We start from the raw sequence: 27,669 nt of genomic DNA on the forward strand, positions 1-27,669 counted from the left end.
CAGGACTTTGGTATTTAACTCCAGCCCCTCCTTTGCCAGCGCTCTTGAAATATTCACCTCCTCATTCTTTTACCACTGATTCCTAATCCCCAACCCTGGACCATTTTCACCATTCTCCATTCCAGTTAACCTGCTTTTCATAGGCAGTGTGAATTTTAAAAGTAGTTCTTCTGGTTTGAGTTTGTATGTATTCTTATAAATGTGTTCTTTTGGGGCGCCTAGGTGGCTCAGTCGGTTGAGCATCCGACTTCGGCTCAGGTCATGAGCTCGCGGTCCGTGAGTTCGAGCCCCGTGTTGGGCTCTGTGCTGACAGCTCAGAGCCTGGAGCCTCCTTCAGGTTCTGTGTCTCCCTCTCTCTCTGCTCCTCCCCCACTCATGCTCTGTCTCTCTGTCTCTCTCTCTCTCTCTATCAAAAATAAATAAAACATTAAAAAATGTGTTCTTTTATGTGCACATGCTTTTTACTTACTCTTCAATAATTGAACATTGACTGTGTGCTAGGTACTATTCTAATTACTGGGAAACTTCAAAGAGTTTACATTCTAGCATGGAAGGGAGACAATAAAAAAATAAATAAGTCATATATATATATGATAAATTGCTAGGGAGTAAGTAAAACTGAAAAGGGGATTATAAAATATTGAGTTGGGGTAGGATTGGGGGTGTATGTGGAATAACTTTTGTAAAGAGCTGAAGAAGTAAGGGAGAAACAGGGATATTTGTGGAGGGACATTCCAGGCAAGAGGAAAAAAAACAAGTGCAAAGACTTAAGGCAGGAGCTTGCCTGGCAAGTTCATTTAACAAGTAACAAGATCAGTGAGTTCGAACTAAGAGGACAAGAAGGAGGTTGGTCATAAAATGAGATGGACCAAAGGACTGAAGAGAAGCCAAATCAGTGAGGCTGATAGATTGAATATGGCCAGAGGCTTTCATTCTGAGAGTGCTGGGAAGTGATTGGAGCAGAGAAATGACATGCTGTGGTTTGCTTTCGGTACACTCATTCAGGCTACTGTGTTTGAATAAATGGCAGAGTGAAACGAGGAGACGTGGGGACACCACTTAGGAAATTATTGCCATAATCCATACAAGTTTTATGTCTTGAACTACAGCAGTGATTGTAACTGGTGAGACATGTTTAGGTCCTGGATATCTTTGATGTGGTAGATAGATTTTATTGACAGAATGGATACAGAGAAGGAGAGAAGAATGACCTCAAGATTTTTGATAGGAACAGCTGGAAATACAGAAATTCCCTAACTGAGATGAGAAACACTGTAGAAGAAGCTGGTTTGGGGAGTATAATCGGGAGATCATTTTTGGACATGTTAAATTTGAAATATCTACTAGATGTCCAAGAGGAAAAACCACGAAGGCAGTTGGATATATGAGGCTGTCTTTTGAAGGGAAGTTCTAGATGGACATACAGTGAGGCGGTTATCAGCATCATACGTGGGACTTAAAGCAATGTGACCGGAACACACTAACCTTACAGAATTGGGAACATGCAGTGGGGGAAAAAACCCACAGATGAAGCCTAGGAAGAATTTGTCAGGAATGTGGGAGGAAAGCCAGGTGATTGTTGTTTCCTAGAAACCATGTGCAGAAAATGTTTCAAAGCAGGTGAGTGAATATAAAAATGTAAAGGCCTCTTATATAAATGGTATAACACTTTTTTGGTTACTTTTTCACTGGATGTTTCTTAAGATCGATCTACATTGTTATCATGCATCTATTCTTATGCATCTATCTACTTACTACTTAATACTCTTTAGCATGTATCTAATGTACTATTTAACCTATGCCCTCCCCCCCGGTGCCTGACTGACTTTAGTTCCTTTACACCACATATATCCTGCAGGTTCCTTATGGACTTGTGTGAGATTGCTTCATCATCTACCAGGGATAGAATTCCTGGGTCTTAGTGATGAAATTTTGGGGTGATGGAGGGTTTGTGGGGTCTGGAGCTGATGGCCAAGAAAGAATTCTTGAAGATGTCTTTGGTGCAAAAAGGTGATTTTATTAAAGCATGGGGATAGGACCCATGGGCAGGAAGAACTTCACTGGGGTCCTGACCAGTAACTCCTTACATACCCTCAGATTGGGAGAAGGTCAAGGATAGAGTAAGTCTCTAAGGAATTTTGGCAGCAGGGTTTCCAGGACCTTGAGGGGCTAGCTGTTACTAGGGAAATGCCATTTATTACCATTTAATAAAACCTCAGTCATGAGACCCTTTAGATGTATATCGGGGGGCCATAAGCTTGGAGTATGATTGCCAGCATATATCTTGGGGCAGTTGGGATAAAGGAAGCAGACTTACGGGATCCTCAAGGTTGGGATAACGTTATGCCGAGATTCCTTTTTGCCCCTAGCAAAGCGTTATCCAACAGCTGAGCTCCTAGAGGGAGGTCACTCTGCCTGTCTCAAGGACTTGTCAATGGGCTGTAGGCAGTAAGGGAATTTAATTTTTCATTTGCTTTAATTTCCCGTATTACCATGGCAAGCACTTAAACCCCTTTCCTTTGTTCTTGGGTAGCCAGGAGTGTCCGAGGAATATCACACATATTCCACCTGGGTGTGTGTGTGTGTGTACCAACCTATATTTTGCCTTCAGCTTGCCCCAAGCTCCCTCATAATTAGGGTTTGTATTTTAACTCAGTTGAGTAGCCCCAGATTGCTTCCTAGAATGGCTGCTACAACCTACTCTGTCTTTACCATGTATCCCCACCAACTCTTGGCATTCTCTGGCTCTCTCATTTTTGGCAGTGTAAAGTTAGGTATAGAGTGATATCTTTTATTTTAATTTTTGTTCCTCTGTCCTGCTGCTCTGATCTGTGTTGTTTGCTCTCTTAGTTTGCTCTCATATACCTATGGTGGTTATTTTCCTAGACTCTCCACTGTGTTGGATCTCATAGTTTTTGGATCTCTTTGTGTTACTTCCTCATTTTGCTAAAGAACATCTTTAGTAGTTTCCTAAAATAGGATGCATATGAGATTTAACTTGAGTTCTTACCTATATAAAGATATCTTCATCATCCTAACTTAACAGTTAATGGTTTGGCTAGATACTGAATTCTGAGATGAACATAATTTTCCTTTAAAAAAAAAATGAAGACATTGCTTTCGTATCTTCTAGGTTCCAGTATTGCTTTTAAGAAATTTGATACCATTCTGACTTGTGATCTTTTACAGATTGCTTATGATTTTTCTCCGTGAGCTTTCAAGATCACTTTATTCCTGTTGACCTCTTGGTGTGAGTTTTGCCCTGCGAAATGCTGATGTGATAATTTAAGCTTTTCAGTTCTGGTGAATTTTATAATGTGAATTCTTTAATAATATCATCTCCACTTTCTTTGTTTTCACTTTTAGGTACCACATTCCTGTTTTAAGGTCAACTAAGTAATAGCCTTAATTACATCTGCAATGTCTCTTTGCTGTGTAAAACAGCATAGCATATTCAGTCTTGGGGATTAGGGGAACAAATCATGTTGGGAACCATGATTCTGCCTACCACAACCCCTCTACTGAATTTTTCATTACCGCTCTTATGTTTTTATCTCTCATGTTTTTATTCCCAGGATGTTATTTCTCTTTTTTAAATTATAGCTTTCTTTCTTATTTCATGGATACAATGTTGTCTCTTCACAGGATCTCACCATTAGCTGTGCGTGTGTATATTTGTGTTTAACTCTTCCGTTCCTTGCATTGTTTCCTTTTCAATCAAGCTTTTCTTTTTCCTTTTCTTTCTTTCTCTCTTTCTTTCTTTCTTTCTTTCTTTCTCTTCTTATTTGTTTTGGTCTATGTTTTTATGTTGGATATTATCTTGCCATCCTCAAATGTCTGGTAACCATCTGTTCACGTTTGTGAATATGGCATGTTCCTCTTTTCTCCTCGTAGCTATCCTCTGTGTCTGCCTCTGTGAGGAAAGCTACTTTTCCTAAATTTCTCCAGATTATGAGCCTTCAATGTGAAGACAGAGTGGGATGGATAGTTGCTGTTCCGGCTCCAGACTTTCACCCAATTCCACTACATTTAGCCTCTGCCTGTCCCCCCTACCTTCACCTAATGGTGCCTTGTATTTCTGAGTCTGGGACCTCTCTGGAGTCCTAGGGGAAAATCACTTATTATTTATCACTTTGCACTGATGAATCATACAGCGCAATAACAAAATACCTGTTTGACCTACAGAGGTCACAGGTCTGCACTAGGTACCTCTTCTGTGTGCTTCATCTAGCTCTGAGATACCAGATAACTCCTAAGCACTGTTTTTCTCATTTCCTCCACTCTGCAGGAAGTTGCAGGAAGAAATGCTTTGATTCTTCATTCAGAGGACTGGAGAGCTGCCGGTGTGATATGGAATGTAAACAGCGGGGTGACTGTTGCTGGGATTTTGAAGACACCTGTGTGAAATCAAGTATGGACTCTGAGGATAAGTTCATTGTAACATGTTGGTTGTGCTTTCACGAATGCACGTCCGATGTGTATTAGTTTTCTAGGGCCGCCATCACACAGAAACTGGGGAGGGGGAGACTTAACCCACAGAAATTCATTTTCTCGCAGTCCCAGAGGCTAGAAAGCCAGGATATAGCTGTTTTGAAGGTTGGTTCTTTCTAAGGGCTATGAGGGAGAATCTGTCCCTTGCCCCTCTCCTAGCTGGTGGGTTGCTGGCAGTCACTGGCAGTTGTTGGTTTGTGATAGCGTAACCCCAAACTCTGCCTCCGTCTTCACGGAGAGTTCTCTTGTGTCTTTGCAGTCTTCCTTGTGTGTGTGAGTTCATGTCCAACTTTCCCCTTTTTATAAAAATACCAGTCGCACTGGATAGGGCCCACACTAAGGACCTCATTTTAACTTGAGTGTCTACAGAGATCTTTTTCTAAGCAAGGTCACATTCATGACATTGGGGGCTAGGACTCCAACATTTTGTGGGGACATTATTTAACTCATAACAGCTTGTGTATGGGATCTATGATTACCATTCCCCCCTTTACAGTACTAAACATAGAGTTCACACTTGATTTGATTGAGGTTGAGGAGTACTAGTCTCTAGCAGACAAGATGCTGTGTATGTTGCATGGAGTACAGATGTCACAATGGAGTTTCACTATGACTCAAGTTAATCATCTTATTTAGTTTCATTGGCAGTGGCTCTCAGATTTTAGGATGCATAAGATTCACTTGGAAAGCTGGTGATTCTTGGTGATTCTGATGCCAGTGCTCCACAGAACGCAACTTGAAAAACACTATTCTCTGGGGAGAAGAGACCATTCACAATGTTTAATTTTTTAAGAAACCAGCGACGGCATGTGTGTACGGGGGTGGCTAGTGATTCAAGGAGAGTAAGACTAGAATAACAGAACTCCTCAGATTACGCTTTCTGAAAAGGACAAGAGGGAAGGGATAACGTACTGTAGATAAGATGTGTATTCCCTTTACTAAACCTTTCCCAGTATGTTCTAAGTAAATAATAAGTGAAGGGCAATGAAGAACTTTGTGCACAATGGAAGCACACGGCAGTTACCTGTTCAATGCATTTGTCTCCGCACAGGGCTGATGTTGATTTTAGACACTGGCAGGTGGCACTAGGAAACAACGGCGGTGCAGCCTCTTGCTGTTTTTAGCACAGATGTTTATTTACACTGATGTCATAACTGAGCACACAGCCTGGGAGAACAGCAAGGGCATGGCGGAGGCTCATCCAACCAGTTCTGTCACCCTCAGCTGCGAGGTGCCCTGACCTCCCTACATCCTTACCCACCTGACCATGTTCCTGCTACTTCTGTTGTCACTGCCTCTTCCTTGCTGCCTGTCCTTAGACAAAACTGCTCTTGGGTGGCAACAATCAGGCATAACGGTTCATCGCTGTTGGGAACTCCTACTTTTGGGTGGGGACAGAGCCAGTGTTCAGAGTTTCTCCAAACTCAGAGGTGTACCTGCTAGGTGGATCAGAGCTGCTGCTTGAAAGACTGCACCCGTGCCAAATGGAGAAAAGCGGTGGATAGCCCCTTCTTTGTCTTACATATTCTCATTTATTAGTGCGATAAGCCAAGACTTTGCCCAGTAATACAGGGATAAACGCATGGAATTCATGTTTGATGTTGGATACTTACAAGAAGTTAAATGCGGGCAACCGAACTGTGTGATTTTACAGCTCGAATATGGACATGCAATAGATTTCGTTGTGGGGAGACCAGACTAGATTCCAGCCTCTGCTCTTGTTCAGATGATTGTCTGCAGAGGAAAGACTGCTGTGCTGACTATAACAGTGTCTGTCAAGGTAAGCAGAGGAGATTGAACCATTTGCCTCCGCGGGTTCGGTGACCCCAGAGCTGACTGGTCTAGGCTGCATAAACGAAAACGAGTCAGAGAATCTTGAGCTACTCCACGTAGAAGAAATGGCCAGTGTGTTTACCGTGGGAAGAAATGCGGCTTGTGTGCTGTAGAGAGAGGGAGCTCATAACATAGGGACTACAGAAAAGAAGAGAAAGATGAAAGTTCTGTATTTCTTGGGAAGGCAAGGTTTCTCTAGTCCAATGACTATGATAGAAATACTTGTGGTTTGAGACACCAGATGGCAGATCCTAAAGTTAAAACATGAGGAAAGAGAATATCTGGCTTGTGTGTCAGTCTGTTAAACCAATGTTACTGTTGAAACAGCTGTGTCCTGACTGGTTAAATTACTGATTAAGGACCGTGAGAGAGTTAATGCAGAGCCTGATTAGGATACAGGTTCAACTCCTGATTCCAGCTCTAAGTGAGATACTGTAGATTTTTTTTTAAATTACCAATCCCTCTGAACACCTAATGAAATTTATGAAAAATGAGCATAAACACACAGCAACAAAATTGCTTCAAGCTATCAACCTTTTTTTCATAATGCCACACCCAATAAGAGGAATAGGAGGAAGATGTTATAGAAGAAACATTAACTGTCATCTCTTAGTAGAAAATAGGTTTTGCACTAATGGATGAATCAGTTTTTATTACAAAATGTAATTGAAAACCAACTAAAAAGAGCTATCAAAAAAGAAAAATAAAAGCCTAAAATGGTAACTTCTTTTTCAAATAATTATTGCTTGACATTTAGTATTGTATCATTAAAAATTCGGCTACATTCACGAAGGCAAGCATAATTTCTTGCTTGCTTCTTTCTAGAAGTTCACTGACCACACTGCCTCTGACCTCTATATTTTCCCAGCTTTTACCCCAAATATATAACTTTTAACTTTTTATCTCGAGACTGATCCTCAGGTCATATGGTAAAATTTCCTGCTGAATTCCTTGCACAATATTGTTCAAACTTAATAGATACAAAAATAATTGTTTAGCAGTGTAGAAGTTTACTACCACCACTAACTGGGCACTTTGATGGAGTTAATTTCATCATTTCAGCTTATTTTTCAAAATAAATGTAAATGTGTTCTTACTGTAAGGATTCAACATTTTGTTTAAAGAGGTTACATGATTTTTGCCAAAATTAAATCTTTAAGCAGTAGCTTGAAGGCATTTGAATAATTTTGGAAGAAACCAGCCAGTTACTCTTACATTTTAAATTTAGAATTTTAAAGATTTTATGATAAACTTCTAACACATGTACAGAAGAGAATAGTATGGTCCAGCACCTAGCCCCAGCAATTACCAACTAATGGCCAGTCTTGTCTCATCTTGACAAAGTATAATTTTCAAAAGATAAAAACACAACTCTCATATAAATGTAACGTGAACATGTCAAAGAGTAATTAGCTCACTCATGAGATAACCAACTGGAATGTTCAGTTGGCTAAAAGAGAATGAAAGAGACTAAGTATATATAGTATGGAAAGAATGTTAGGATGAGGTAAAAAGTGCTGTAACTTTTGGTGGGATAGAAATGATTTGCATTTCTACAGGAAAATTTCTTTGCTATCAGATGAGAATCAGTTGTGTTGCTATCACTTTTCTACCAATTAACTGCTATTGTTACTGTGAAGTAAAATAAATGGTAAAGAATAAGCTAAATAAAGGTATACATTCCTAGGTAATTAGATAATCCATTTGATTAGATAACGTCCATTTTAGATAATTCCCAGAATGACATTAAAATGAAGTTTGGTGATCACTCCTCCTTTTGCTTATCTTCAAGTTTTGGATTTTGTTTTTCTTAAAAAAAAATGTAATTTTATTCACCCCAGCTTTTCTCCCTAAATGTTAGATTATTTCTAAGTAAATCCTAGAGTTAATATTCATCTGTAAATATTTTCAGGACATATCTAAAAAATGTAAGTATTCAACAAAATTATAATACCATTAATAGATCTAAAAATATCAATTGTTGTTTGTTGTCATCAAATATCCACTGTTCTGATTTTTCTGCTTGTTTCGTAACATTTTTTAGAAAGATTGTCTGAAGTAGGATCCAAATAGATTCCATACATTACAAGTGGCTGATGTATTTCAAGTCCTTTAAAAGTAGGTTCTCTTTCTTTTTTTCCCCTTGCAATTTACATGTTGGAGTAAAAGGGCCATTTGTTCTACAGTTTTCCAGTCTGAGCTTTGTAGACTGCATCCCCTGTAACTTAAGCAGTTTGTCATCTCATTTCCTGAAAATTGGTAGTTGCAATCAGAATCAGACGACTGTTCAGATTCAAGTGCTATTTATTTATTTATTTATTTTGCAAGTATACTCCGTAGATGGTGGTATTACTTCCATCAAGAGGCACATCTTGACTGCTTGTCACCTTTTCTGGGATGTTAGCCATTGATGATCTTGCGTATATCCATCAAGGGGTGCAAGTGATGACATTTATGCACTATCATTTCTACTTCATTAATCAGCTGGAATGTTCTATAAACAGAAACATTTATGAAGTCAAATTTTTTTAGTTAAGATCTTTGTTCAGGTTTTCCCAGTTGATATCAATTACTCTCATTGGCTGCTTCTGCCCACCCCCCAACCCCCACCCCCCACCATGATTTCTTTCCTCCTTTCTTTAGATGGTATATCTGTATTTGTTAAACTCATTTTTTCTAATTGTCCCTTTCCAGTTAAATGAATCTCCTTTGTTTTTCTTGGTAAAGATGAACTTCTTGATATTCGATCTGTGCAAATATCTGGACACACTGACCTTTTCACCGTGTGGAATAACACTTAACATGTTCCGGTAGAATTAAGTCATTGGAATAACATGAACTAAGTAGTTTGGAAAGATCAAGGTCATTGAACATTTGTTCTTTTTTTTATGGTGTAGTTGTCTAAAGATTTTGATCTTACATTTTTTTAGGAGAAACCCCATGGGTGAAAGAAGAGTGTGGCACAGCCCAGCCGTCTCAGTGTCCAGAAGGGTGAGAATAAGGGCAGTTTTTATTCTCCTTTAACAGATGGCACATGGAATGTAGTTGAGACACAGGGTGGAATTTCCTCCACTATATTTATATTTCAAAACAATAAAGTTAAGAAACGATGAGGGTTCTTCTGACTTCAAACTCAGAGTTTTGTCTACAAAGCATTTTTAAATTAATTTTTTTAGATTCATGTCTTACAACAATGACTTAAAAAGATTTGTTTAGGGGTGCCTGGGTGGCTCAGTCGGTTAAGCAGCCGACTTCAGCTCAGGTCACCATCTCATGGTCCATGAGTTCGAGCCCCGTGTCGGGCTCTGGGCTGATGGCTCAGAGCCTGGAACCTGCTTCAGATTCTGTGTCTCCCTCTCTCTCTGCCCCTCCCCCGTTCATGCTCTGTCTCTCTCTCTGTCTCAAAAATAAATAAACGTTAAAAAAATTTTTTAAATAAATAAATTAATTAATTAATTAAAAAAAAAAGATTTGTTGAACTATTACATACTGACATTCCCAAGGTCCTATGATCAGGACTGGAATTTAGATCTGAATTACTCCAGCCAGAACTCTTCTCTATTCACATCCCAGTACCTCGAATTTATACTTACTGAGGGAAGGGGAAGAAGTTTGCCCATGGAAGGCCTCACAAGGAAAGGTAGACCTTGAAGGATGAGGAGGACTCGTTATGTGTACATGCGTGATGAACATGTGAGGTAGAACCCCTCGCTGACCCCTCCTATGCATCTCCTCCACACATTTGTGGTGGCTGCTACTGGACTTTTCCCAATCCTGGAAACATGCCCACATCATGTCCCAGTCAGGATGGATTTCTTCTCCAGTGGCCCCTTATGCCCGTCCCCTACTTCATTCTGGCCCAAGCAGTGGGAGGAAGATGATGAGGTAGAAGAAAAAAGGAATACCTGGCTATAGGAAGAGTTAGTGCAGTCATTTTTAGATAGCATTATTTTATATATAAAAAAAAGTGTGTGGATAATGTCTGTTTTTGTACCATGCCACTTTGGTTTACCCCAGTCCTCAGATCCAGTTGCCCAGTTCAGCAGCATCCAGGAGGAAGAGCCAAGAATTTAGAATAAAAAGGATACTTGAGTTTGACTCCTGGTCTTGCCCCTGAGACTCTGCACTAGTCACTTCTCTGAACTTCATCTATAAAATTGTAGTAGAGGGGCGCCTGAGTGACTCAGTCAGTTAAGCGTCCAACTTTGGCTCAGGTCATGATCTCACAGTTTGTGGGTTTGAGCTCTGCATCAGGCTGTGTGCTGACAGCTCAGAGCCTGGAGCCTGCTTGGGATTCTCTGTCTCCCTCCCTCACTCGCGTTCCGTCTCTGTCTCTGCCTCTGTCTCTCTCTCTCTGTCTCTTTCAAAAAATAAACATTAAAAAATTTAAAGTAGTAGTAGTAGTAGTAACAATAATAATGCCAAGTTCAGAAGATTTCATGTGAGAATTAAGTCAACATCATCATCAGTGCGGATCCTGCTTAGGATTTTCTCTCTCTCCCTCTCTTTCCATCCCTCCTCCACTCATGCTCTCTCTCTTTCTTTCTCAAAATAAATAACATCAAAAAATAAATCTTTAAAAAGGGAAAGAAGAAAAACATGATAATTGTCTTAATGTGCTTTCTAAGGATTTTCTAATTTGGAGAATTGTAAGTAGTACAGACGTCTTTGTTTTTGTTTTTCTTTTACAATAAAAACATGTACTAATTCTGTTTTCCACTTTCAGATTTGAATTGCCACCAGTTATTTTGTTTTCCATGGATGGATTTAGAGCTGAATATTTGCAGACCTGGGATACTCTCCTACCTAATATTCATAAACTGAGTAAGTCCTCCACAACCACAGGCACACAAACGATGAGGACACCTAGTTAGCTATCCTGTAGATGTGCACCTTTCTTTCTGACCTTCCATATTAGTAGTTTGTCTTCTCCCAGGACCTCTGGAGATCCTGAGGACTTCACCACTCAGGATACCTAGTTTCATACTTTTGGCTCCTCGTCTTTTTTGAAGCATGCTCATCTTTTTGTTTGTTTGTTTGTGATTCATTTTGTATTTGAATATAACTTCATCCTATGGAAATCTGTTCACATATAATGTCTCAAAAGTCGTGTTTGTCAGACTTGGGTTCTGGGTCTTAGCAACAAGAATATGACCAGCAAGGACATGATCCTGAAGGAGTCTGAATGGCAGAGCAGAGTCAGCACATCATACGCTCCAGAAGGCAAAAAGTCTAGTATCTCTCTCTGGTTCTGGAATGAAACTGCCTGGAACCTGGCTTCACCGCTTATTAGCTGTGAGACCTTGGGCAAACTTATCTCACCTATTGGCGCTCTTTCTCTCCAGTTGTAAAATGGTCACTTCCTACCTGATGCAAATACTGTGAGAATGTATATGTGGTACACACTGAATGGTTTTAAGCTGTGATTGTAATTATTGTTTCTGTTATCATCTTTATCAGGATGTGACACTTCTTTTTTTTTTATTATTTTTTTTTTAATTTTTTTTTCAACGTTTATTTATTTTTTTGGGACAGAGAGAGACAGAGCATGAACGGGGGAGGGGCAGAGAGAGAGGGAGACACAGAATCGGAAACAGGCTCCAGGCTCTGAGCCATCAGCCCAGAGCCCGACGCAGGGCTCGAACTCACAGACCGTGAGATCGTGACCTGGCTGAAGTCGGACGCTTAACCGACTGCGCCACCCAGGCGCCCCTGTGACGCTTCTTTTTAGGACACTTGGCCTTCATACAGTTTTATAAAGTTATTAATAAGGAGAAATTAGGTACCTATGGATACAGAGCCAAGAAGTATATCAGAGCATGGTTGGAACCAGAGGGTTGGTTCCAGAGTCTGTATTCTTCACTGCCTGACAATTCCTTTCTTTCTTCCCCCTTCCACTAGGCCTTCTTTTGCCTCTAAGGTTCTCAAAGTTTATCACAATTTTACTGGAATCCTGTTTTTATTTTTCTCCAAATTATTAAAAAAGAGCTGTTTGAGCCTGAGTAAGTCAATTACCTCATCTGGGTCTTCGTTTCTTCATTTGTAAAATGAGAGGATTAACTTTATGGAATTCTACTGTTAATTCCAGCTCTAAAATTCCATGACTCTAGAGAGATGAACTGCTTCCCCCTACAACACAAGGTACTTTGTCTCTTCAGCTTTTTTCTTATTCCCTGAGGCAGAACTACAGCAAAGACATTGAGAGTTTGGGGCTCTGACCGAATTAGCTTCAAATTCAGGATTTGTCATTTGACTGCTGAGTTACTTTGGCCTGGAAAGTTGATTAACACTTCCCAGTTTGTATTTCCTTATCTGAATTTTCCTTGACAATCGGGATATCCAATTCTGTATCCAAAAGGGAATTTAGCTAGCCAGGCTGAACCGAACCCCTTCTGAAGGGGAATTATTTGATTTGCTCATCCCACTCAGGGTTGGAAATGACACCAATGAAACATTGGGCCATTGAGAATGTTCCCTTTTTAAAGTTTAATATGTATTTTTTAAGTCATGGAGACAACATTTGATTATTTAATGTGTAGACATCACTAACTAGGTCTACCAAGGCAAAATGGGCTGTTAGTTTCCAGGAGGCCTGATTAAGAATAGATGTGAATGAGACTTAGGATTAGGACTTCCTGGGAAAAGTAGGCTTGAGGTGAGGTGTGTGACAACAGACATCACTTTAAGGAAGTTTAGAACGCCATCTCCAGTATCCCAAGAAGCTGCCTGAGTTGGGTGACAGCAGTCTGGGAAGGTGAGCATGAACTAATACCACAACACAGTGAGTCATATTGGTGACTTAAAAGGACTCAGACTCAACTCTAGTGAGAGGACAAGGTCATTATCTTGTCTTAGTGTGGGTGGGGACAGAAAAAAAAAGGGTCAGGCCCAAGAACAGCAGACTGTCAGGTGAGATGGAAGTAATTCGACTTGCACCACAAGTCAGGCTTCCTGGAAAGTTAGGTAGGAAATTGGGGATTGATTAAGACTAGTGGTAACAGGTGTATCTGACAGGCAACATTTGTAGATTTTTGAAGATCAGAGTTAGTTAGCAAAGTTTACTTTCACAAACAATAGAATTCTTAACTTCTCCACAGCAGATGCCGTTTGCTGTCTGCTGCCTCTTCCTCCTCCCCCTCTTCCTCTTTCTTTCTTCTTTTTAATTTTATTGTGGTAAAAATACTTAGGAGATATAACCACTTAACAGCCTTTTAAGTGTATAATGAAATATTGTTATCTATAGGCCCAATGTTGTATAGCAGATCTCTAGAATTTATTCATCTTGCGTAAATGAAATTTTATACCCATTGATTAGCAACTCTCCATTTTTTTCCTCCCCACAGACCCTGGAAATCACCATTCTATTCTTTGTTTTAAGACCTTGACTCTTTTAGATCTCATATAAGTGGAATTACTTGTATTTGTCTTTCTGTAACAGGCTTATTTCATTTAATGTCCTCAAGATTCATTTATATGGTTTCATTTTTTTAAGGCCAAATCAAGTTCCACTGCATATATACACCACTTAAAAATCCATTTATCTATTGATGGACATTTAGGTTGTTTCCACATCTTGGTTATTGTGAATAGTATTGCATTGAACATGGGAGTGTTAATATTTCTTCAAGAACTTGATCTCAATTATTTTGGATAAATATCCAGAAGTAGGATTGCTGGATCATATGATAGTTGTATAACTGTTTTTTATTCTCACTGTCAGTGCACAAGGGTTGCACTTTCTCCACACCCTCACTAACACATGTCTTTTGTGTTTCTGATAATAGCCATCCTAACAGGTGTGCAGTGATATCTCATTGTGGTTTTGACTTGCATTTTCCTGATGTTTAATGACATTGATCATCTTGTATGTATTGGTCATTTGTAGGTCTTCTTCAGAGAAGTATCTATTCAAATCCTTAGCCTATTTTTTAATTGGGTTATTAGGTTTTTTTCTATTGAATTGTAAGAATTTATTATCTATTTTAGAAGTCAACTCCTTACCACATATATGGTTTGTAAGTATTTTCTTCCATTCCATATGTTGTTTCTGTCGATGGTTTCCTTTGCTATGCAGAAGCTTGTTAGTTTGATGCAGTCCCATTAGTTTATTTTTGCTTTTGTTGCTTGTGTTTTTGGTGTCATATTCATGAAATCATTACTAAAACCAATATCACAAATCTCTCCTCCTCTTTTCTTGTAAGATTCTTGAGTCTTTAGTTCATTTTGAGTTAGATATTGTTTATGGTATATGAAAGGGTCCTTGCCTAGTTCCTAATTTTACTGGGAAAGCTCTCAGTTTTTCATTGTTGAGTATAATCTTAGTTGTGGGCTTTCCATACATGACCTTTACTATGTTGAGGTAATTTCCCTCCACTTCTAGTATGTTGAGAGTCTTTATCATGAAAGAGTATTGAACTTTATCAGATGCCTTTTCTGCATCTATTTAGATGATCATGTGATTTTTATCCTGTATTTTATTAATGTGGTATATCACATTAATTGATTTTCATATGTTGAGCCATCTTTTATCACAGGGATAAATCCCAGTTGGTCATGGTGTGTGATTCCTTTAATGTACTGTTGAATCCAGTTTCCTGGTATTTTGTTGAAGATTTTTTTATCTATGTTCATCAGGGATATTGTCCTGTAGTTTCCTTTTCTTGTGGTGTCTTTGTCTGGTTTTGGTATCAGGGTAAATGCTGTCTTCATAAAATGAGTTTGGGACAGTTTTCTTCTCTTCAGTTTTTTGGAAGAGTTTAAGAATGATCGCCATTGATTCTTCTTTGTTTCATATGAATGTTTATTTTTGAGAGAGACAGAGACAGAGACAGAGCATGTGAGGGGGAAAAGCAGAGAGAGAGGGAGACAGGATCTGAAGTGGGCTCTATGCTGATAGCAGAGAGCCTGATGAAGGACTCAAACTCACGAACCATGAGATCATGACCTGAGCTGAAATTGGACCCTTAACTGACAGCTACCTAGGCGCCCCGTGCATTAATTTGTCTTTAAATACTTGAGAAAATTCATCAGTAAAGTCTTCTAGTCCTAGACTTTTCTCTGGAGAAGGTGTTTTCTAGCTAAAGGTTTGTTAATTTTATCTTTTCAAAAAACCAACTTTAATTTTCTTGACTTTTACAAGTGTTTTTCTACTCGTTGTTTCCTTTATGTCTGCTATAATCTTTATTGTTTCCTTCGTTCAGCTAACTTTGGATGTAGTTTGTTCCTTTTCTTCTTTGAGTTGTAAAGTTAGGTTGTTTATGTAAAATTTCTTTTTTAATGTAGCTGTTTGTTGCTATACACTTCCATCCTCGTACTGTTTTTGCTGTATCTGTCAGCTGTTTCACCTACTACGCATTTAGTTTTGTTAAAGTTTATAGTTTCTTAAAGTTTATAGTTTCTTTTTTTAAATTTTTTTAATGTTTATTTATTTTTGAGAGGGACAGAGACAGAATGAGAGTGGGTTAGGGGTGGAGAGAGAGGGAGACATAGAATCCAAAGCAGGCTTCAGGCTCTGAGCTGTCAGCACCAGAGCCCGACGTGGGGCTGGAACTCACTGAGCTGTGAGATCATAACCTGAGCCAAAGTCGGACACTCAACCGACTGAGCCACCCAGGTGCCCAAGTTTATAGTTTCTAAGGATATGGTTTATTCTATTTATGTTTCCAGATTTTTGGGGGGTTGGTACTTCCTTTTTGAAAAAGTTCTTTAAAGAGTAAAATACACAAATGATAAACTTTTAAAAATTATATTAAAATGTATATAGTAGATTAACAACAACCAACTAACAAACAAAAAAACTCTTTCCAGATCTTTCTAGCTTTATCTCTGCAGAAGCATCTATTCTTGTTGGTTTCTTGTGTATCCTTCCTTCTTTTATGATTTAGATTATTAAGTTCTAGAAGAAACAATTATAGAATATTTTGCTTTCTGTGAGCTGTTCTACAACAGCTCTTGTTCAAAGGCAGGTGATCCAAAATTGTAGCATGAATCATGGATAGTCCGCAGGTGTGTCCTATTTGGGACATCGCAACTAATGTCATGTTTTTACATTACTGGTAGCTTAGTTTGTATTTTATTTTATACTCCGTGGGTTTAGGCATTTAAGAATTTGATTACATCACCCATGTTTGAAGGAAATGAAAAGAAAAACTGACTTTAATATTTCTGTTTATTGTATGTTTTCCCCCCCTACTTAAATTCTTTTAATTATATAAGCGAATTGGATCTCATTTTATTTTCTTATTGTATGACTTCTTAAAAATAATAAATGTTGTCTTTCTCTGGTTAAGTATGAGACTTGTGGTAGTATTGACTGAAAAAAAAAGGTTATTTTAATCTTTAATTATACTTAGAAATCAAATCCTAGGGCAGGTCTCAAACTTAGGTACATCAGAACCACTTTGGGTGGCTTGCCACAAATGTTGATTTTTTTTCCAGATCTCTTTTCTTCATATTCTACTTACCCCTCCATTCCTACCAGAGTCCTATTTAGTAAACTTGATATGGAGCCCAAGAAGGTTCTGAAGGAGATAATCCCTAGGTCATATTGGAAACACTGCATATTGGACCAACTCCAAGCCTATTTGAGAAAACTTTCATTGTTTCCAACTATAAACTTTGTAACTTTCTGGACAACAATCATTTTTGCTTTTTGTTTTAACCTAAATAAAATCAATAATGGTGAAGCTTTCTTTTAGAATTTGAGTTGACAGTATTTTGAAATGGAAAATTTCTTATCCTTCACTGTTGGAGAGGAAATAGCAATGCTGGAGTGGTTCTGACCTTGAGTGGCGTTATTGCACAGATCGAAAACAGCAGAACATTTGAAAGCAAAATTGATGCCGCACTTTGTGGAAAACAGATCACAGGAAGCTTCACTGATCAAATGGAAACTGTACTGAAAATAATAAGTAGTAAAGTTATTTACTACTTATTTTATAAATGTTACTACGTGACATAGGCTTATGCTCATATATAGGGCAAATTCCTTTTCAGTTACCTAGATAGTTGTGTTGACTTTTGTTATATTGGACGCTGTCACATAAGAACTATTAGCTGGGATGAAAATGTTATATAGAAATTCTCATCATAATGACCTGAGTCAGAAAGAGAGGAGCAACACAAACATACAAAGCTTGTGGCAGTGTGTAATTTGGGGTATGCTAAGCTGAATGATCCCCAAGATGTGGCTCATGGACAAAATGTGGCCCACTCTATTTTTGTGTGGCCTAGTAAATGCTAAGAATTGTTTTACATTATTAACTTGTTGAGAAATAAAGAAGAGAATATTTAGTGATATGTACAAATTACATGGAATTCAAATTTCAATGTCCATAAATAAAGATTTATTGGAGGACAGCCATGCTTATTTGTTGGTGTAGCATCTATGGATGCTTTTGGCCTCAATAGCTGAATTCAGCTGCTATAACAAGGAACATATGGACTTACAAAGCCTAACATTTATGACCTGGCCTTTATAGAGAAATGTTGTAGAGTCTTTCACTTCTCTATTAAAAACTGACATTACCTAGAATGTAGGAATTGTAGCATCAGAATTTCAACCTTTTTGAAATCAAGGAATCGATCCCATTTACAGTTGCACAAAAAACCATAAAATACCTAGGAATAAATCTAACCAAAGAGGTGAAAAATCTATACACTGAAAACTGTAGAAAGCTTATGAAAGAAATTGAAGAAGACACAAAAAAATGGAAAAAATTCCATACTCCTGGATAGGAAGAACAAATATTGTTAAAATATCAATACTACCCAAAGCAGTCTACATATTCAATGCAATCCCTATCAAAGTAATGACAGCATTCTTCACAGAGCTAGAACAAATAATCCTAAAATTTGTATGGAACCTGAAAAGACCCCGAATAGCAAAAGCAATCTTGAAAAAGAAAACCAAAGCAGGAGGTATCACAATCTCAGACTTCAAGCTATACTACAAAGCTGTAATCATCAAGACAGTATGGTACTGGCACAAGAGCAGACACTCAGATCAATGGAACAGAATAGAGAACCCAGAATTGGACCCACAAACATATGGTCAACTAATCTTTGACAAAGCAGGAAAGAATATCCAATGGAATAAAGATAATCTCTTCAGCAAGTGGTGCTGGGAAAAGTGGACAGTGACATGCAGAAGAATGAACCTGGACCACTTTCTTACATTATACACAAAAATAAACTCAAAATGGATGGAAGACCTCAATGTAAGACAGGAAGCCATCAAAATCCTCAAGGAGAAAGCAGGCAAAACCTCTTTGATCTTGGCCACAGAAACGTCTTAACACGTCTCCAGAGGCAAGGGAAACAAAAGCAAAAATGAACTACTGGGACCTCATCAAAATAAAATGCTTCTGCACAGTGAAGGATACAACCAGCAAAAGTAAAAGGCAACCAACAGAATGGGAGAAGATATTTGCAAATGACATATCAGATAAAGGGTTAGTATCCAAAATCTATAAAGAACTTACCAAACACCCAAAAAACACCCCCAAAAACCCAAATAATCCAGTGAAGAAGTGGGCAAAAAACATGAATAGACACTTCTCCAAAGAAGACATCCAGATGGCCAACCGACACATGAAAAAATGCCCCACATCACTCATCATCAGGGAAATACAAATCAAAGTACAATGAGATACCACCTTACACCTGTCAGAATGGCTAACATTAACAACTCAGGCAACAACGGATGTTGGTGAGGATGTGGAGAAAGAGGATCTCTTTTGCATTGTTGGTGGGAATGCAAGCTGGTGCAGCCACTCTGGAAAACAGTATGGAGGTTCCTCAAAAAACTAAAAATAGAACTACCCTACGACCCAGCAATTGCACTACTAGGCATTTATCCAAGTGATACAGGTGTGCTGTTTCGAAGGGACACATGCACCCCCATGTTTATAGCAGCACTATCAACAATAGCCAAAGTATGGAAAGAGCCCAAATGTCCATCGATGGATGAATGGATAAAGAAGATGTGGTGTGTGTGTATACACACACACACACACACACACACACACACACACACACAATGAAATATTACTTGGCAATCAAAAAGAATGAAATCTTGCCATTTGGAATTCCGTGGATGGAACTGGAGGGTATTATGCTAAGTGAAATTAGTCAGTCAGAGAAAGACAAAAATCATATGACTTCACTCATATGAGGACTTTAAGAGACAAAACAGATGAACATAAGGGAAGGGAAACAAAAATAATATAAAACCAGGGAGGGGGACAAAACATAAGAGACTCATAAATATGGAGAACAAACTGAGGGTTGCTGGAGGGGTTGTGGGAGGGGAGATGGGCTAAATGGGCACTAAAGGGGCACTAAGGAATCTACTCCTGAAATCATTGTTGCACTATATGCTAACTAATTTGGATGTAAATTTTTAAAAATAAAAAATTAAATAAAAAAAAGAATTTCAACCTCTTTCCATCTTCAATCCACTCTTTAGTTAGCTTTTTATTTCTCTGTAAAAACTTTATGTTTAGATTTTTACTTAAAAAAACTTACCAGGAAAAAACAACTTCTTAATTTCTCACTATGTTTTGTTGCAGAAACATGTGGAATTCATTCAAAATACATGAGAGCTGTATATCCAACCAAAACCTTCCCAAATCATTACACTATTGTCACGGTAAGTGTTTGGCCCAGTGGCAAGACTGACAGGCCATAGACAGGCAACTGACCACGACAGACATGCTTACACAGGAAGTGGCTGAGCCCCATGTCACACACACATTTCAGAAGCACATGTGGCTTCATTCAGGCTAGGAGGTAGCATCTCATTGTGAGGCCATCCAGTGCTCTGAGGTCTTACGTATGAATGAATGTCCCAGCAATAGGCTAATTCACCTGTGTGACAGGCCAGGATAGCTTCTTGGATATGAGAAATACCATTCTCCTCTGATCTTTTGATTTGCCTCCACTTTTCTGAGTCTGCTGGGAATTGTAGGTTATGTGTGAAGACAGCCACTTTGATGTAGGAAATGTCTTTTTTCCCTAATCTTTTCATTGTATTTAATTTGACAAAGACTTCTGTTTCATAAATAAATGCATCCTGGCTGTAAGTCTTTAGATAAAGGAAATAAACCAAGTGAATTCTCCTTAATGTGTAATAAGACGTAAGTGAAATGATCAAAATGAACTCAAGGGCAAATTAAATTTTTTAACATTTATAGATTTACAACACATCTTAAGGAGTCCTCTACCTCAGACTTTATTACCAAAGGATATTATGTCTTTACCACTTTGCATTTACTCTTTTATTACTATAGGACAGTAACTATAACTTATTTAAATTTTAACCCTAAAGTAACAATGTCTAATGTATGCAATGTATATATATATATATATATTATGTGTGTAATATATATATAATATATATAACATGTAATATATATATATATATATATATATATATATATATATATATATATATATTTGCAGATTTTACCTAAATATTTGAGTTGCCCAGCTCACATATTCCCAGTTGAGGTCTAAAAGGTGACACTCTGCCTTTCTTGTTTTAACTCTCATATAGTAAACAAACGTTTTCACAGTGTACTGACTATATGTGTGTTAGATAAGCTTTACTCAGGCATGAGTTATAGTGAACCAACAATATATATTAAATGATAATTTTTAAACAGAAATAGACAAAAACAAGATTATGTATTGATCAGCAGATAAAAGTGTTGTGACTAGAGGCTTGCACCTTATTTTCCCTAGGAGCAATGGTTCAGTATTCACTAATTCAGTGTTTGTAGCAACTTTATAGAACATAATTACCACAGATAACAAGAATTGACTACTAATCATTAGGGAAATGCAAATAAAACCACAATAAGATATCACCTTACACCTATAAGGATGGATAGTATGAAAAAGACAACAAATAACAAGTATGGGCAAGGATGTGGAGAAAAAGGAACCTTCACGCACCGTTGGCGGGAATGTGAATTGGAGCCTTCACACACTGTTGGCGGGAATGTGAATTGGTACAACCACTGTGGAAAGCAATGTGGAGGTTCCTCAAACAATTAAAAATAAAATTCTATAAGATACAGTAATTCCACTATTGGGTATTTACCCAAAGAAAATGAAAAGACATATAAAAACGAGCATTATTTGCAATAGCCAAGATATAGAAGCAACCTAAGTGTCGATTGATAGATGAATGTATAAAGAAGATGAGTTATATATGGCATATTACCATCTGTAAAAATGAATGATATCTTGCAATGTGACAACATGGAGGGACCTAGAGGGTATTATGCTAAGTGAAATAAGTCAGACGGAGAAAGACAAATGCCCTATGATTTCACTTATATGTGGAATCTGAAAGCCAAAATGAATGAACAAACAAGCACAAAACAAAATAACAGAAACAAATCATAAGTACAGAGAACAAACTGGTAGTTGCCAGAGGGTAGGGAGTTGGGGAGAATCCGCAAAATATATGAAAGATATTAAGAGGTATAAACTTCCAGTTATAAAATAAATAAGTCCCAGGGATGAAGAGTACAGCATAAGGAATATAGTCAATAATTATGTCATAATGTTGTAAGGTGACAGATGGTAACTACACTTACCATGGTGAGCATAGTGTAATGTGTAGAAGTGTCAAATCACTGTGTTGTACACCTGGAACTGCTGAAACACTGTATGTCAACTATACTTCAATAAAAAGAGAATTGACTATATGTGTGCATATATACATAAATATACACACATTATATATAACACACATGTATGGATATATGAATAAGGTGTTATACATAAGTGCTATTAATTTACTGTGTATGTGTATATGTATCCATATAGTGATGTTCTGAAATAAGGACCCCAAAATCTATCTAGAAATAGTTACAAATGCATGGGATATCATAGGCATTCAATAAAATGTGTGGAATAATTGAATAAATATGTGTTAATGGATTGAAAAAAAATGATTGGATTGATGGATAAGTGGAAGGGAAGATGGAGAGAAATTTGGCAGGCTCCCTTCTAAAGTGCTGGTAACACACTTTAACCCCTTTAGCCAAGATATTTGATACTTAAAAGCTTCTAAGTAGTACATTTCTTGCTATTATTGCCAGTATAACCAGTGGCTGATCATTATTATAATATAAGAAACTTTAATTAACAGTTATTAGTCACGTAACAGTTATATTAATGTCATTAGCACAAGCCATCTGCCTAATATCATTCATTTCCTGCTCTAGACCATGGTGGAACCATGCCTATACTTACACCTATACCTACACTTACACCTACCTATACCTATACCTATACCTATACCTATACCTATACCTATACCTATCTACATACATACCTGTACCTATATCTGCACTTATACATACCAATACCTACACTTGCACCTATACCTGCATATATACATATACATGTATATATATTTGGTATAGGTTCAGACCCAGGGGTTTTGTATTGAAAAGTATATGGCATCTTTCTAAGATATGAGTTATAGATCTTATGATATTTTAATTTAAAAGTGATTGATTGATATATTCTTTTAAATCTTTTTTTGAAATTATCATTTTAGGGATTATATCCAGAATCCCATGGCATCATTGATAATAATATGTATGATGTAAACCTCAACAAGAATTTTTCACTTTCATCAAAGGAGAAAAACAATCCAGCTTGGTGGCAAGGGCAACCAGTATGTAGCATCTACGTGTGGCATCGAAATAATCTCCATTTTTCAGTGTGATAGTGGATCACTTTCCTTTCTGCACTTTTACATGATCTTTCTAATTTCTAAGTGTGGGGAGTAATGGGAGGGTGTTTCACCATTTATAATTATAATTTAAATCATGTAAATATTCATGATTGTTCACTTAACTTGCCTTCTGTTGAAACTTGGATGTAGTATTCTAAACATAACAATCTAGAGGTTTCTCAGAAGGGTTTTCTGTTAATTTCCTCCCCCGCCCCTTTCTGTTTTATACTTCTTTAAAAGCAAAAGAGGAACTATACAGTTTTACCAATTTGAAAAAAGAGTGATCTTTCTTACTACCTTACTATGTTCTTGACTTTTGGGGTGGATCCCTACGTAATTAAATTTTGTGAATGTTAATTAATATTGTTTAGTTGCTAAAAAATGGCACCATTTCTACAAGTTCTACCCAAACAGATTATTCTTTTGACTTCCACTTACCTTAAGTTTTCTCTTCTTATAGATCTGGCTGACAGCAACGTATCAAGGTTTAAAAGCTGGTAGCTTCTTTTGGCCTGGATCAGACGTCGCTATCAATGGCTCCTTTCCTTCTATATACATGAGTTATAACAGGTAGTCGTGAAGATATGATTGCTCCTAGGCAGGCATGATTACTAACCTTGGTAGTAATTCTATTTTTCCAGTTGTTTGGGCCAAAAATCTTTTTTTTAATTTTTTTTTATTGTTTATTATTTTTGAGCGAGAGAGACAGAGACAGAGAGACAGAGAGCAAGCAGGGAAGGGGCAGAGAGAGAGAGCGAGACACAGAATCTGAAGCAGGCTCCGGGCTCTGAGCATTCAGAACAGAACCTGACAGGGGGGCTTAAACTCACAGACCGCGAGATCATGACCTGAGCGGTAGTCAGCGGCCCAACCGACTGAGATACCCGGGCGCCCCTGGGTCAAAAATCTTGAAGTTATCATTGATTCCTCTCTCTTACATCCCTCACCTGGTCTGTCAGTAAATGCTTGTGACTCTAATTCAAAATGTATGCCATCTATGAACTTTTGTTATTTCCAGCATTACTGCTGTGGTTGGAGCAACCATCATCTTTTGCCTATATTATTTTGCCTATATTATTGCACTTTCCCCATCTCCCTGCTTCTATTCTTGTCTCCTACCATCTATTCTCTATCTACCAACCAGAATGTTAACTTCAAAAAACAAGTCCAATTACGACGTTCTTTTGCACTAAAAACTTTAATGGCTCCCTGTTTCACTCACAGTAAAAGCCTTCAGGGTCCTATTGGTATGACCCAACCACCCCACTGTGTCTCAGACCTTGTCTCCCATTATTCCACCTGGTGCTGACCTCCTGAGTAGGCCTTAACACACCAGAATTGTCTGCTTAGGGCTTTTGTGTGGACTGTTCCCTCTGCCTGAGATAACTCACTCCATGTATCTGCATAGCCTGCTCCGTCACCCTCTTCAGGCTGTTGCTCGAAAATTACTTTCCCAATATTGTCTTAGCCTGATTAAACTAAGATTTCAAATTCCAAACCATCCCCCACTCTGAATTCTCACCTTACTGTGCTCTGGTGTTTCTTTTATCCCTAGCATTTGTCACCTTGTGATACACAATAGAATTTATTTATGTATCAGATCTATTGTTTATGTTTGTCTTCACTAGAATGTCATCTCTAGGAAGGAAAGCATCTTTGGTTTTCCCACTGATAAATTTTGTTTAAAATTAACAAATAGGTGCCCAATATACACAAATGTATAAATAAATGAAATAAAAATAAACCGAATGGATAGTAATTAATGGTCTTTATTTCAGTTGGGGGAAAATCGGAAGATGGAAGGATGAGAAAGAAAGAAAACAATATATATTTAATTTACACTGAGACAAACGTATCTCTATATAAGTATTGAAAACAGGAATCCCACTGAGTAATACTGAATCCCCTTCAGTATTCTGATCATGTATGAACATAAAATGGACATCTGAAAATATTAACTGTCTTTCTGAGTAGGAATATAGTGGAGTTATTTTTTTTATTTGAGTCATTTTTGAAAATTATTTTTTTCTCTCCTTTTCAGAAGTATCCCATATGAAGAGAGGATCTTTACATTGTTGAAATGGCTGGACCTGCCCAAAGCTGAAAGGTATTATTTAGAATCAGAGAAGTGCTGGCACGCTGGGATATCTGAGAGTATAAAATGCAATTATTTCTTTACTTTAAATGACCACTTCTGAAAGAAACTTGGCATTTTCTTTTTTAAGAAATTTTCAAGAATTATTCCTGAGAGCAGTTGAGTTGAGTTTTTGCTCTTGAGAATGTGACTGGCACTATGGGGCAATAGAGATAGAGCCAGTACCAGGAGTAGAGGCAAGTAACACAGAACCTGATGTAGACTGGAGGCAGAATGGCGAAAGGGTCTGAGACTTCATTATGAGGATTGATTCATGGAGCTAGAGGTGCCAGAGCAAGGCCCTGTCAACAGTCCTGAGTCAGAGCATCCTGAAAGAGAGCAACATGTCAACAGTGCCTCAGAAACCAGCCATCTAAAGAAAGAATTCAAATGGCAGAACAAAGAGTGGGTGGAAAGTCAGAGACTGGGAACTATAGAAGGCTGAGGCACACCAAGAGAGGTCTTAGCAGAAAGAATAAGGGAGATTGTCATAAGTGAGTCAGACCAACGCTCATGCCCAGGAAGGTCTTACTTCCTGTTAGGAGTACCTCCCCTCTGGGCCAAGTGGAACGACTGGGCCTGGATAAAGACAAGGAGGCCAGAGAAAAGGAAGGAAACTGCCACCAAGTTCTAAACCTATGCACTTGCCAAATCCAACCCGTAGGTTTATTCCAAGTTGATAATGTCTTTCTCTGCTTCAATTTTACCCCTAGACCTGCTTTTTATACCATCTATGTGGAAGAGCCTGATTCTGCAGGACATAAAAATGGGCCAGTCAGTGCCGGAGTAAGTTGGTTTTATTGAACAAATATAAAGTCATCTAGCCCTAACCCACAAAGTAAAATATTCTTTAATTCTCACTGAATACAAATGTATCTGATATGAACATGAAGACATTAAAATAGCGAACAGTCTAAAAGTATCTCTACCTTATTAAAAATTTTAAAAATTACCAAAAAAATTAAAAGTCTAAAAGATATACCTGGTTTATGACTACATCTTGATTCATTTGATAAACATTCATTGAAAACTTAGATGTAGCACTATTATTTCATACAGTGGAACCATCAAGGCTAGATACTGCATGCCAATTCAACATGTTAATGTAGCTCATTCCAAATTAAGTCACTTGCAAGTCTGTTGTGAACTATCCAGCTGTCTATTCACACACTATGTTCCATTCATAAGATCCTTATAATTGGACTTTATATGCTGGTGCCCCCAGCAGAGTCCTTCCTCTCCTGGGCCTCCATTAAAATTGAAGTAGACTTTTAAATATTAGTTTTGCCATTATCTAAACCATTATGTTACATTTTTACTACAGAAATAAAGACCTTAAATATTACTTAAAAAAAAAAGTCATCTCCTTTATTGCTGTTATTATTGTTACACTGAAGCCTGTATTGTCCTGGACATAATGGAAAGCTATGAAGGCCTCCATGAGTATGGAGGCATTTTCCTGCTTCATGGAAACTTATTTAACAGTTATCCTCCATTGGAAAACAAAACATATTTCTTCTGGTACCCTGACTTTGTGGTTTATCAGAAATGCCCTTCTTTTTTCCCATTAAACCAAAATGATTCCTGATACAAGGCCTTGCTCAAGTCTTACCATTTTTAACCCATTAGTCCTCCATATTCCAACACCACTTCGGTGATATCCCAGAATTTAACATTTAATCAGGCTATTTTAAGGGTGAGTGGCATAGTAACTATCTGAAGTACATTCACCACTTCTTTTCTGTTTTAATTCTTATCCATACTTGATATGGTTAATTGTTTTGAGAGGGGACACTATAATCTGTATTTGTCTGACCCATACAGCTGAGTTAATATTAGGCACCGTATCTTTTTTTCTAGTCAATTCTCTAGTTTAGCTCCCAAATAAATTTTAAGTGTAATGTTGAAAAGTGCCGCAAAGGAAAAGATCAAGGTGCCCTGAGGGGTGATTGAGGAGGTCCTAACTAGTCTGAGGAGAGGCAGGGACTGTGACTGGTTAGAAAGTTCTCTGAATAAGAAAAAGGAAAAAAGTTCACAAACAGCCTGGTTGAGGGAGGAGGTGAGCATGGTAGAGGAATGCACAGAATTAACAAAGGGACAGACAGGCAAAGGGACAAATAGACATGGTGATAATGGTAAGAATGGTAATGGCAGTTAACTCTTCTTGTGTGCTCCTCTGTGCCAAGTATTGTTTGGAAAGCTATGAGGATTATCTCCCTCCCATGTCTGGAGCACTGTGACCCAGGGGGCAATGGCTAGAAAGAAGCCTAGAGAAGGAGGCAGGCACCAAATCATGCAGATCCTTGTTGGCCATGTAATGTGCAAGGGAAGCACTGAGGCATTTTAATCAAGAAAGCAACATGACCAGATCGGGTTGTATCTAAAGATCAGTTTTACTATGCAAGAGGAGTGGGTTAGAGGGAACAGAGGAAGGTGGGGAGAGATGGGTTAG

The 27,669-nt window shown here is 38.0% G+C and overlaps 1 protein-coding gene across 3 annotated transcripts in view; it reads left to right on the forward strand.

Moving 5' to 3' along the window:
• ENPP3 (ectonucleotide pyrophosphatase/phosphodiesterase 3) overlaps window positions 1-27,669 on the forward strand; it is an 80,330-nt gene that overhangs the window by 10,057 nt on the left and 42,604 nt on the right. For 2 of the 3 annotated variants that reach the window (XM_047859054.1, XM_047859053.1), the window contains exons 3-11: window positions 4,289-4,411; window positions 6,146-6,271; window positions 9,255-9,315; window positions 11,051-11,148; window positions 19,896-19,975; window positions 22,904-23,023; window positions 23,544-23,653; window positions 25,125-25,190; window positions 25,931-26,003. In XM_047859054.1, the coding sequence (XP_047715010.1) occupies window positions 4,289-4,411; window positions 6,146-6,271; window positions 9,255-9,315; window positions 11,051-11,148; window positions 19,896-19,975; window positions 22,904-23,023; window positions 23,544-23,653; window positions 25,125-25,190; window positions 25,931-26,003 (857 nt within the window). Of the gene's footprint in view, window positions 1-4,288; window positions 4,412-6,145; window positions 6,272-8,372; window positions 8,443-9,254; window positions 9,316-11,050; window positions 11,149-19,895; window positions 19,976-22,903; window positions 23,024-23,543; window positions 23,654-25,124; window positions 25,191-25,930; window positions 26,004-27,669 lie in introns of those variants that run through there. The other variant, XM_047859055.1, reaches the window with a different exon arrangement.

The sequence above is a fragment of the Prionailurus viverrinus genome, chromosome B2 (assembly GCF_022837055.1).
Source record: "Prionailurus viverrinus isolate Anna chromosome B2, UM_Priviv_1.0, whole genome shotgun sequence".
Lineage (NCBI taxonomy): Eukaryota > Metazoa > Chordata > Mammalia > Carnivora > Felidae > Prionailurus > Prionailurus viverrinus.